A 13064-nucleotide genomic window follows, 5' to 3' on the forward strand; every position below is an offset into this window, starting at 1 on the left:
AGATTAAGTGCAAGAGTTGTTAGGTGTGGATAATTAGATTATAGTTTATTGCAATAGCAAGTTGTGCCTTGTTCTCAGATAGACAGCAAGTGGAGAGTGATATATGAGATGATGGGATGGAAGGAAGAAGAGAAGCAAAGAGTGATTCACAGGCAGAGCCTAAATTATTTCTCACAGTTTTTTGTTGCCTTATGGTTCCAAGCGCTGTCACCAATCTTTGCATTTTGTTATTATCTCATGACACTTGTTTAATCAGCTACCATCTCTCCTGTGGACTTTTTAATGTCTACCGTCTCAGATCAACACAGCCCTGCCCTCCAGCACTATCCACAGCAACCCCTCAACAGCAACATTGTACCCATCAGCTACGTTTGCTTTGCCTTGTTGCCCATATTAGATTCTTGATGAATGTGTGTTGTTGTTATTCAGCCTGGTTCAATGTGCCCCTTTTTAACTTTGAGCACCCGCCCCTTTAAACCTCTCTGCACGGCCCTGGCTCGGTCACGCAAGCATCGAGACGAGTCGGCAACTGCCTGGCAACCACTGGTTGTTAAGGAGAAATGTAAGTATACAGCGGTCCCTCGTTTATCGCGGGTGTTGCGTTCTTAAAATAATGATAGGCATGAACATTTTCAAACTTTATCTCGTGTTTAAACTCTCAAAGTTCAAACCTTCGTAGAAAAATAAGTCCAGGATTATAGAATGAAGCCAAAGATCAAACCCTGTTTCCAGGTCCAGAACATGGTACAGAAGTAGAGGAAGCAAGAAGAATGAGTTGAGTAAAGTTTGACGTATCTGACTGTTTTGTTTTGCTTAATGCGCCTTATAATCTGGAAAACACGGTAACTTCTACCTTCCTTAAGCATCTTCCTCTGCCTCCTGGGAGCTACCGCAGCTGCGTTTGACGGTGCAAAACGTTTCGTCGACATTGTTGTTTGTTGGGGAGAAAACCTACAAACGTACAGTGCAGCACTTCAGAGTCACGCTGCTAGCGATCGAAGATTTATGTAAATTTGACAAGCTGAACGCATTCTGACACGGCACGGAGGAGATTGATTGACAACGGTCTACAGCCAATCAGGACGCAGAACACAATGCGTTGTTAAAAAAAAAAAAAAAGCATGCAAAATTGCACAAAAAAAAAATCAGCGAAGCAGCGAGGCCGTGAAAGGTGAACCGCGTGACAGCGAGGGACTGCTGTGTGTCGCTCGTTGGTTTTTGCTTTGATGGGTGCACGTCCGTCGCCTTTAGTTTGCATAGACTGCACCGACTTGTCTGCAAACGATTCAGTAAGTAGTTGTAGGTGAGTGCGAAGCAAGCCGTAAACGGTGTGGGTTTAGGGCTGGAACATGTTTGCTTCGTGGTAAACAGACAAACAGTCTTTGTTCCTGGTTTGTGTTTCACCAAGCTTCACGCTATGGGCAACTACGGCAACCAAAGCAATCGCAAGGAGGTTTCTTTGAACCACGGGAACCAACCACCAATCAAACTGCTCAGCAATGAATAGTAACCATGTGGTTTAACATTAATGTTTGTCAACCTAATGCAGCCTCTAAATAACATGCTTAACCTGTCAGTGAGCATAAAGCTCATTAATGAAAACAAAGTAACAAACTGCTGTGGATTTTGGCCCGTCTGTAGAAGAATGTAGTCAAAAGAAACCCTGGTGGTAACGTAGTGCAGCTTACATGGATCCCACTGAGTCCCAGTGGGTTTATTTTGGATGCACTTCCACTGTGGCGAGGGCAGAGAGAAGAAAAATCTACTCAGGATATCCAGCTTGTTGTTTAATAGTTGTAGCTCAGCTTTGTGCCAAAAGATTTTATTTTTCAGCTTCCCCTCCGCTGCCACTTACCCCCCAGTAAGCTCCTTTAATAAAAGTGCTTCAGACTGGTTTCACTGGAGCCGAGGAAGTTCCATCCAAAGAGACGACTTTGTTTATCAACACCCCCCCCCTCCTTCCCTCTGTAGTCTGCTCTGTTCTGCTCTGTAGGAACTCGGTGACCCTCCAGCTCAGCTGTGAGTCTGTCTGCGCTGCAGGCTGGCTTTCATTCACTCCGCTCTTATTATCTCTCACTTTTTCTTTTTTCCCTCTACACCTCTCGACTCCTTTCTCTCCCTGTCCCAACTTTCCACCCCATCCTTTCCTTTGTTCGTGCAGTTTCTTTGTCTGCAGTCCACCTCTTATATGTTTATTGCACACATAAAACTTTAGCTAAACTGCACAGACATCTCTTTCTCATCATATCTGCGACTTCAAGCTGCTTTTGGATGCAAAGTTGCCATCTAACAATCAGAGAGAGGAGAAACAGAAAGAACGATGGACAAGTGTGGGAGGTGGGAAAGGGCAGGGGAACAGATGTTGAGGACAACGTGTTGTTGCAAACATCTGCCGGGGTCTATTTCTTTGTCCCCTTTGGTGCAAATATAGTGTAGAAAACATTAGTAACACCGCTCAGGTAAATGCAGGTGCGACCTGTGCGCTCACGGGCTGATCTGCCCGGTTAAGAACCAAAGAGGATTCTGTGGATCGGATGATTTTTGAAGATTTCATTTTGGCACAGTTGTGACTTGACATGCCTAAGATAAAATCTACATGAAGTTTCAATTATTTTAGATTGTCTTGCAGTGGGTTTGGTCATTTTCATGACTGAGTTTCTTTCACAACATGTCAAACTAAAATCTAGGGCCAGATTTAAGTTAGCGTGACGCTTCGATTGCAAAAATGCATCGATGGGAGTGGAAACTTCTGCGGGTGATCTGCTAACAATGCGCTAACCTGTAAACAAAGATGCAGCAGGTTCATTTCGGTAAAATCAACACAATCTACCGAGAACAGTGCAAATTAGCCGCTCAAAAACAAACAGCCCCAGTGAGAGTAATCAACAAACCCAAATCATTCAGGCACGGGTTTGAGGCATGTGCTTTCTCCCAGGAAGCAGCAGGGCGGCTCAGCCCAACGAGGGGCAGCTGAGGGAGAATCGGTATGTCTTTATACAAGAACTCTTCTGTTGGGGAATGTCTGTGGGGTCTCGAAGATTGAAAAAGGAATTGTCTGGATAAATCGAACAGCTTAGTTGGAGTGCAACCTTCATCCAGGGGAGTTACTACAAACTACTTCACCTTGTAAACATGCAGTCTGTGTGTAGCAACGTAGAAAGAACAAAGCAAAATGTGATGCGTCCACTTAATGAAGTTGCTGTGGTACATGCAGCATTTTGATGGATGTTTCAGTGTGTATCAGATACGTAACTGAGAAGTTAAAGAAGAAAAAATAAAGCAGAAAGTGTATTGGAAGCAAATAAACCAAAGAGTTTACAGTGTACACCAGTGACTGCAAATTAACTTAAATACAGTAATGATGTGAAACCTTAAACCCGTAAATCTGATTTATTAGTATTAATATTATATAATTATTGATCTCTGGCTCTCTTCCACAGCGTGTCTTTGTCCTGTCTTCCTTCTGTCACAGCAGATGGCCCCGCCCCTCCCTGAGCCTGGCTCTGTCGGAGGTTTCTTCCTGTTAAAAGGGAGTTTTTCCTTCCCACTGTCGCCAACGTGCTTGCTCATAGGGGGTTTCTCTCTAATACTGTGTGGTCTTTACCTACAGCTAAAGTGCCTTGAGGTGATTATATAAGTAAAACTTACTGTGACAGAATATACATAACTAACGGCTTTTATGATCCACTGGCAGCATGTGGTTTTTGGTGGGACGCCTCTTGAAAGGATCACCGCCAAATTTTGGTGCACTCAAAGGTTTAGTGGGTTCTAGGCAGATAAACTTGAATTGATTGGCACCGAGCACATTTTCCCCCAATGATTATTTGAATCAATTAACTTTTGATTTGATATATTTCAGTTACATTTTACAAATTATTGCTTTGTGTGTACATCCAGTAAAAAATAATACGATTGTAATAAGGGAAGAATGATCGACCTTTTCATCTAGGAGCACAATCAGGGGTAGAGTCACATGTGCTTGCTCATAGGGGGTCATATGATCATTGAGTTTTCTCTGTATGTACAATATAAAGCACCTTGAGGCAGCTGTTGTTGTGATTTGATGCTGTGTAAATAAAATTGAATTGAATTCAAAGAAAAACATCAAATTCAAACCTTTGAGGAACTCGTTCCTGGTTTGTTGTGACATGGGTGCCAATAACTAATTCACTGAGTCATTGTTTCAGCTCTAAAATAACGGTTTCTGGATCAATGTTTATATTTGTTGTATTTAGTTAGATTGATCGAATGGACACAGAGGTGGTATGTGTTTCATTTTCTGCTGTTTGAGGACGGGGAAACCCGATCTGGGCAACACGTGTTGGGATCTCTAAGAATATAAGCTTTTATATCTCACCCCTACTCACAAAGCCACCGGACGAATCAGCATTTTGACTCATTTAATTCTGATCCAATCGCTGTTAAAGTCATAATAAACTTAAGCCTAATTATCCTGCTGTACAATAAGCAGCTGCCACAGGAATATATGAGAATAAGAGCAGTTGCTATTCGTTTTCTGCACTTTTGTTTAGGTTTGCTTCGCTGTAAAACAGTTTGAGTAAAACCACCTGTAACGCTCATCATGAAATTTATTTATGTCGACAGCTATGAGTTTAGCAACCTAAGAGCTTTATGTCTGCACAGGATCAGAAAAACACATCTGGAGTTACCATCTGATATTTCTGTGTTTTGAAAAAGTGGCCTGGAAGACATTAGGAGGTAATCCCTCAGGCCGGCCTCTGACACCTCTCCACTTACTGACTGTGCCCCTTCACCCGTGACCCCGAGTGACCCTGCGGCTCACTAGTTTCTCCCTTCCCGCAGCACGTCGGTTGCGACCGTGTCCTCGGCTCAGACGTACGCGAGGACCGCTGCCGGATCTGCGGCGGCGACGGGAGCAGCTGCACGTCTGTGGAGGGAGTCTTCAACGACTCGCTGCCAGAAGGAGGTAGAGGACTAAAAATAATCACCGGTCAATGTGTAAATGCTGCTGTGTTGTTCTCAGTAGATAAAGATTCATTTATTTGGGGCGGGGACTTACTGCTTTTACTTTCAATATTTGAACGGGGTCCACTTCTCCGAGATTTGGATTAAGGTGAGGTATTTGCCACGAGAAATTATGCAATGTAATTTATCTGTTGACCCAGAAATGTGCACATTTGGACGCTCTGGAGTCTGAGTGCACCTTGGAAAGCTGCCTTGCGGTGTGAGTTAGGATATCCCAGACTTTCAAAATATATAATTTAATTGTCTGTTCTCATGCAAACTGCTCACAGCAGCGTGCTGCGAGGGTTATTTACACGATAAAGGTAACTAAACTCTACATCACGTCCACACGCAATCTTTTATTTCAGCACCTGTTGCAGTCGGAGTTTGTCTGATAAATGCTTCGAGATTAATGATGTGTTTACACATAGAGGTGAGAGTTGATGCACTCCAGACTTTCGGTTGGCCATACAGATTGTAACAGTCACTTATCATTAGCACCTGGGGGAAAAAGGCAATTCCTGTTTTACAAAGTCTATAAATTCCTGGATATTCTTTTAACTTTTTATATGAATGCCACAGGAGTCTATGCATCCATCCATCAGCTTCAAGTGAGTTTTCAGAAAGATATGCCTGCATGTCATCTGCATACCTTCATAACAAAATGTTGACTCAGTGGGTTTAACCTGCAAGGTGTCGCAGCATTAAGACAGAGCACAGGCCAGCTGCCAAATAAAAGTAGTTGGACGTTGTTTTGACGTGTAAAAGGAAACCAAACGTCACATCTGCATCGAATTCCACCCCAGGGTCATACGGACGCACAGCAAAACTCCTGGAAAACACTTAAGGAACGTGCAGATATAATCGTATGTTGCATACACCATACACTACATACATGTTGGTGCATTTATCCACTGGCCACCCAGGGACACGTGGCAGACAGATTTAGGTCAGGTCCGGCCAGCGTGGCTTGAGGTCCTGCTGCCGACGGATCTATTTCGGGTTACTTTCTCCCCACAACACCAACTCCAGAGTCTCTCACCCAACTGTCAACGCCTCTCACCCCCTCACAGGGACACACCCTGAGCAGGCAGCTGAACCACAGTGGCCAGGCCAGCCTGTCAACCCCAAGCCGAGGGATCCACTAACCTCAAAATATCTCACTTTATTGTTTCCTTTAAAAAAAGAAAGTCCATTAGTGAGGCTGAAGTGATGCTGCCCTGCAGCTGGAGCCAACTTTTGATCTGTGTCTTTGCAAAGGACGATACAGGCGGAGGGGCCACGGTCGACCACCCACTCCAATCTGTGCAATAACAGCGCAGCTACAGAACAAGCACTGTTAGTGGTAGTTGCACACCATATTTCAAAACCATGAGTGCTGCTGTAACATTTTGTTGGAAGGTTTTCAGAACCAGCTGCAGCAGTCTGCAGATGTGCCCAGACCAGTTAAGGAGGCACTGTGAGCACAGCCGGTGCTGAAGTTCATCCCAAAGGTGTTTGATGGGGTTTAAACACCTTTGGGGCCACATGGACAAACGTGGCTACAGATTTTTTGGCACTATACATTTTTATCAGTACAACCAGCAGATGTGGCTCACTTGGATTTTAAATGTAAAATCACAAACTTGATCACAGCATGTTCTCATCTCCAGCCAAACTCAAACTGCAGGCACAGGACGGCCTATTCTGGTCGCCGGCAGAGTTATGAGTAGCAGAATCATTCAGTCGTGTCCACAGCGAGATTTTGATCTCATTAAACTTCAGCCTCCAGGCAGTGCTTCTCTTCCTCTCTGTTTCGGTGATTTCAGGGCTCCCTGTGGAGCTTTTGACCTCCAGTAGAGCTGCGGAGCACGATGTGGGACCTAAATCTATGACTTCCTGTCAGACCGTTTCACTGTACCGGGCAGATGAGTAGGATTCCTTTGAATGTGTTCGGACTGCTGGTGAAAAAAGGCACTGGCACATTTGTAGACATTTCAAGTCTCCGGCCAGTCTACCTGCCTCACTGCCGGCCTGGTTGTGATAGGCAGTGGGAAGCCGGGTCCAGGTGCTGCACAGATCATTTGCTCTCTGTTTACCACACAGCTACTCTTTGTCTGAGGCTAAATGCTTCTCACTCTTTTCAAGTAAGCATCTCCTCCTACAGACCCGGAGCTGGGTCACTCTCAGGTCACGGGGTATACTTTATTTCTTCTTTTGTTCATTCCTTCTTCCTCTATGAGCTGAAGTTATTTACAGGGCTGCATCGGCCGGACTGCTGGCCTCACGGCAGAACAGATCCGAGGAAAGCAGTGGGAGAGCGGTTGGAGGTGAGACGAGCATAAAAGGGGACAAGAGACCAAAACAGATGGAAGGAAAAAGGAGAGGAGAAGTTGGCTCTTGGCATAGTTCTCGCTCTCGAGCAAAGAGCCGAGGACCGCTGCCCAGGAATGCAGCTGGAATCTATAGCCTCTGCTTAGCCCATCGGCGTCCCACGAAGCTAAACACTACTTATGCATCACTCCCGTGATCCTGGGAGAATAAAGCTCATTCGCTCAGTTTTCACCTTTTGACTTTGTGTGGCTTTATGTGTCTCAGGTTATGAAGAGGTGGTCAGAATTCCCAAAGGGTCCGTGTTCATCCACATACAGGAGCTCAACATCTCCCTCAACTACCTTGGTAAGACGATGCCCTGTTAGATTAGTATGCAAGTAGTTAAAAACAAGTCGTTGCACATAATAATCTTTTATGTCACTGCACCCCAGCACTGAAGAGTAAAGGCGATCAGTACTTCATCAATGGGAAGCTGAACATCGACACGCCACGCAGGTTCAATATCGCCGGCACCACGTTCCACTACAGGCGGCCCGCCGATGGGCCGGAAAGTCTCGAAGCTCTGGGGCCGACAAACATCACCCTGTTCGTCATGGTAAGAACAAGAGCAGAGACGCTCCGAGCAGGCCTTCTGAAAAGGAGGCAACACTAAGTGAGTCAGCTTGAATTTTCCTTTTTCGTATAGGTGCTGGTGAGGGAAGAAAACCCAGGGATACACTATCGTTTCAACCCGCCCCTCAGCAGGGATCCTCTGAATGGCTTTGCCTGGCACTACACCTCGTGGTCTCGCTGCTCAGCTCTCTGCGCTGGAGGTAAACGGCGGCTCGATTCCCCGGCTGCACCTGGTTGTAGCTAAAATAATCTGCTGCTAATGTTAGATGAACTTGTTCCAACACCACGCAAACACCAAGCTGCTGGGATTAACTCGCTTTTGAATGTATGAAATCACAAATACACTGGCGTTCAAGGACACAAGCCATGATTGCTTGTTTCACTCGTGCGACGTGTTCTCGACCTCAGACCGGCTCCGTGTTTGCAGTTTTTACGCTAAGCTAAGTAGCTGCTCGGTGCGCGGCCGTCTCCTGTTTTTCCAGCAGACTCGAGAGAGTAATCTGAATTTCCTCATCTAACAAATATGAAAGAATTTCACAAAGAATGTTTTGGTCAGGAGCTTTGACCCGATGCACGCTTGTGTTTCTCTCTAAACACACAAACACACACACAAGCCCGCGGCATAAATCCCAGTAGGCGAGCGCTGACCCGGAGAAGACACTGGAGTTTTCTTGGAGTCGAAGCCAGAGGTGTTGGAGCACATCTCCGTAAGCTTCAGCAGTATCATAAAAGTAGCCAACTTTTATTTTTCCTCCCCGGCGTTCGTGAGTTAATGACCCATTTCGCTTTACGTGATAAGAACTTGTTTTCCCTCTGGATGAATTGGCGTGGAGGCTGTGAATATAGAAGGAAACATTCAGACAGCTGCTTTTGTTTGTTGCGCTCTCTTTGTGGAAGCTTCACCTTGAAGTCTAAGGAGGCAAACATCACCTGGATGACTGAGAACCTACACAGACGTGTTATAAAGTAGACTTCCCTGGCTTTCACAGCTTAAACGAGCATTTAAGACACGACTGTGTACAATATGACGCTGGATCGGACAATGTTTACTCCCTACCAGCCGCTCGCAGCAGGTAGCCCGGCTCTGCTGAAGGTCACTTCCTGTTAAAGGGGTTTTTCCTTCCCACTGTCGCCTAGTACCTGCTCAGAGGGGCTCATTTGATCGTTGCTGGTCTTTACCTTACAATATAAAGCGCCTTGAGACGACTGTTATTGTGATTTGTCACCATATCGATCGAGTTGAGTTAAATGATTATGGTCGACGCCTTAAACGTGTTAATAAGAGACGCTTTTGCCTGCAGGTATGCAGATCCAGCAGGTGGTGTGTAAGAAGCAGGCGGATCAGTCAGCCGTCTACAACCACTTCTGTGACAAGAAGAGCAAACCCAAAGAGAAGAGACGATCCTGCAACACTGAGCCGTGCTCCCCAACGTGAGTGGACTCACATGAGATTTCTGGATTTCCGCTGAAACGTCTGTTATCACTGTGTACTCTATATCTGTCTAAAACTGCAGGTTCCAGTTTAGGTTCCTGTTACTCTTTCTATGATTTGGGCTGTTTTGTGTTTATTAGCTTGGCACGTTTGCACCTATTCTACCTGTGCTCTGCTTTTTTATGCTATCATCTCCCTGCTTTTATTGTCACTACACTGTCACACACATCCACACATCTCCTAGCTGGTGGACAGGAGAGTGGTCAGAGTGCAGCCGCAGCTGTAACGGCGGCCTGCGGACTCGGGAGGTGTTATGCAAAAGGAGGATCTCCACAACGGAGGAGAAGATCCTGGACGACTCAGCCTGCACCCCCCCTCGCCCTTCATTCACTGAGCCCTGCAACAACCACAGCTGCCCCCCTGAATGGCTGGCCCTGGACTGGTCGGAGGTAGGCCGGCCATCTGAGCGTTTCCCGTCATGAGAGCACTCTTGCTGTGTTTTTTAGGCAGCTCGTGTCTGATTTTGAAGCAATGCCTGAGTTTGAGAAATTCCTCTCGGATGAAGCAGTCGTTTCTTTTCCAGTTGAACCCAAGAAACCCAAACGTCTGCCAGCACAGAAAGTAAGAGTACCTTAGCCTTGAAATACACAACAGGGGCACGGAGCTCTGAACATGCAGCGTCACTCACGAATGCATGCTGCTAAAACCGTCACAGGGGAATGTGACAGCTAGTTTGAGGAAGTTTAAGGCTGTCGGAGCGCCGTGACTCTCTTATGCGACACGTCTTGTTGGTTGTTGCTTAACTACAACAGTATAAAAAGTCCTTCTTGTTCACTGCTTTGTTCCTGGAACGAAACTTTGTTCTCACAGTTCTGGATGAATTGAAACTGAATTAAATAGTGTCAGAAATCAGTCCGGGTTCAACTTTTCTCTGACGTCTTATGTAATGTAGCCATGGCAGGAATTATGCCCAGCTGTTTTACAGGAACTCGCTAGTTTCTCAGCTTTGTTTCCTGTACAGCTGCTGCCCTCTGCTGAGAGAGTTGCGGTTTTACAAGCTGCAGCCTGCTGCACCTTCGCCTGGCTTCCTCTCTCTGCCTTCCTGCCTGATGTTTTCTCTCTTTCCTTTTCTCTCTGCAGTGCACCCCCAGCTGTGGCCCTGGCTACAGGCACCGCGTGGTTTTGTGTAAGAGTGGGGAGAGTGGCGACACGCTGCCAGAGTCCAAGTGTCCAAAACATGGTCGGCCCACCTCCAGGGTCCGCTGTAACCTGCAGCGCTGCCCTCCCCCTCAGTGGGTGACGGGTCCCTGGGGAGAGGTAAAACACAGACTCGGAAACATATTGGCCCCTTCCTGATTTCTTCGTTTTTTTGCTTATTTGTCACACTTACATGTTTCAGACAGACAAACGAGTTTTAATAGTAGACAAAGACAACCCAAGTAAATACAGGTTTTAAATTATGATTTTGTCGTTAGGGGGGAAAATGTGACAGAGCCCTTAAACCTGGCTGTGCCACTCTCAGCAGCAAGAGCTGCAAAATCAGGCGTTTGCGATATCTGACTTTCACATCGCTGTGGAGGAATTTTTGCCCATTCCTCTTTGCAGAATAGTTGTAATTCATCCACGTCGGAGCGTTTCTTTTTTATCGCCTGTTTGAGGACACGCCAGAGTCACTCCAAAACCTTCATTTTGTTGTTTTAGCCATTCTCCCATCGGCGCCGTCGACCCGGTCTCTTTCTGATTGTTGAATCATGAACTCTGAGTTGAACTGACGCAGGCCTGCGAGGTTCACCACCGCTCTCACCGTGGTTCACTGCAGTCCCAAAACTTCCAGACTGTGTTTTTAGATTGTTGTGTGTCTTTTAGCCTGCTTCAGTCACACAGCTTCAGTTTAAGTGGTTTTTCAATCCGGCACGTCTGGCAGTAATCGGGGCTGGTTATAGCCGCAGAAATGAAACTCAAGCAACTACCTTTTCACATGAAGCCAGGTTGGTTTAGCTTTTTATTGCCATAATAAATTAAATCATCCTTTAAAAACTGCATTTTATGTGTTTTGTTTATTTTTTTTACTAATGTTAAAATTTGTTTGATAATCTGAAACATGTAAGAGAGACAAATATGAAAGAACAGGGAATCAGGAACGCTTTCGTGGCCCTGTGTACACTCGTACTGTCTCTCACATACACTAATATTGACGGCGATATCCATCTGACGCATGTCTTTGTGCTCAGTGAAATGACTGCAGTTGTAAGCGCAGGATTCATTGTGTCTCTAAACATGCGTCTTTGTGCTGTAGTGTTCTGCAAAGTGTGGTCTGGGTCAGGAGATGCGCTCGGTGCAGTGTCTGACCCACACGGGACAGCCCTCCAACGAGTGTCTGGATCATCAGCGGCCTGTAGCCATGCAGCAGTGCAAGAGTAAATGTGACACCAGTCTGCCCGTCAGCATAGAAAACCCTGAAGGTGAGAGCTTCCTGCCTTCTTTGGCTGTCCTGCAACGTAATGTTGAATAAAACGAATCTTCTTCCTTTAGCGGTCGCCACAGGAAATCATCTGCGTCCACTCACCCTGTCCTCCTGTCACACTAACCCTCCTTCAGTACATCAATAAATCTTTTCCTCCTGGTTCTTTAACATCTTTAGTTAAACATGTCCGTCATCCCTCCTCTGCACCTCTCAGCCTTTCAACTGTTCAAGAAACTGGAACAAATTATGTGCTTTAGTAACGAAAAGCCTAAAGAACAAATCTGAAATTGTGACGATGAGCTGTGGGGAACGTGGCAGCGGTGTGAGGACGCAAATGCAAAATTAAAGCATAATATGTTCCAAAAACACAAGCAAACATTTTCACCTCGAGCGGAAACATTAGTAAGTATATGTTAATGTGGACGACTACACAAAGGGCGAGGGAAGAATGAGGCGCTAAATACAAAAGGTAACGAGGCGAAACAATTAGACGAGTGAAGCAGAAATACAGCAAAGTCACAGCGGACTACCAAAGTAAAACAGGAAGTACCTAACCTGGGAGGACGGACTCGCAGGAACAAACTTGGCACGAAAGAGGAAGAAAACAATAAACTAAGCAAAATAAATTTGACTCAAAGTAACCAGAAACTGAAACAGGAAGTAGGGCTTGGGGTGGCAAACAATAATAAACAATAATAAACAAACTGCAGCACAACTTTAAATAACAACGAGCATTAAAATATATTTATTTAATTTGTCTTGTGTAGATTTAAGTGAAAGCACCCGAGTTAAGTTTCGCTTGTTGTGTTTAGCTTCAGTCTGTTGTGCTGATCTTGTTCATTTAAGTTAAACTGGTTGACCAGTTAGCAGTGGTACCAGCTGACATGGTGTAATCGGATTACACCATTTTCAGTGTAACAAGAATCAGAATCAAAAGAGATGCTAATCGTGCTAAGGGCGAGTGGACCAGCGGCCCCCAACCCCCGGGCAGTACCGGGCCGTGAGTCGTTTGGTACCGGGCTGCCAGAGTTGAGGCTCGGGTGTGACATTTATGGTTTCCAGGGTTTTTTATTGGTTTTTAGCGCTTTTTTAAAAAAAGTTTTTATCGTTAACTCGGTTTCCCCGGGTATTTTCCCGTGTGTTATAAATAAATCTTCTTTTTTTGGTGCTGCTTTGATTTTGTTGTATTTATCTGCGACACCTTAAATCAGAATCAGAAAGGGTTTTATTGCCAAATGTTGAGCAGGTTTACAACGT

General features: G+C 45.5%; 1 protein-coding gene and 1 long non-coding RNA gene across 2 annotated transcripts in view; one reads left to right on the forward strand and one right to left on the reverse strand.

Annotated features, from left to right (window-relative positions):
- Positions 1-13064, forward strand: part of adamts10 (ADAM metallopeptidase with thrombospondin type 1 motif, 10) — a 53061-nt gene that overhangs the window by 36740 nt on the left and 3257 nt on the right. The window contains exons 18-25 of the mRNA XM_040034963.1: positions 4825-4948; positions 7564-7644; positions 7731-7894; positions 7985-8111; positions 9213-9342; positions 9588-9792; positions 10484-10660; positions 11640-11805. Coding sequence (XP_039890897.1) covers positions 4825-4948; positions 7564-7644; positions 7731-7894; positions 7985-8111; positions 9213-9342; positions 9588-9792; positions 10484-10660; positions 11640-11805 — 1174 coding nt within the window. The remainder of the gene's footprint in view (positions 1-4824; positions 4949-7563; positions 7645-7730; positions 7895-7984; positions 8112-9212; positions 9343-9587; positions 9793-10483; positions 10661-11639; positions 11806-13064) is intronic.
- Positions 7021-8969, reverse strand: LOC120735559. The gene is made up of 2 exons (XR_005696299.1): positions 8842-8969; positions 7021-8745 (listed from the first exon to the last, which is right to left on the reverse strand). It is a non-coding gene; the product is annotated as an uncharacterized LOC120735559 (long non-coding RNA).

This window comes from Simochromis diagramma, unplaced genomic scaffold (genome assembly GCF_900408965.1).
Source record: "Simochromis diagramma unplaced genomic scaffold, fSimDia1.1 OVJJ01000816.1, whole genome shotgun sequence".
Classification (NCBI taxonomy): Eukaryota; Metazoa; Chordata; class Actinopteri; order Cichliformes; family Cichlidae; genus Simochromis; species Simochromis diagramma.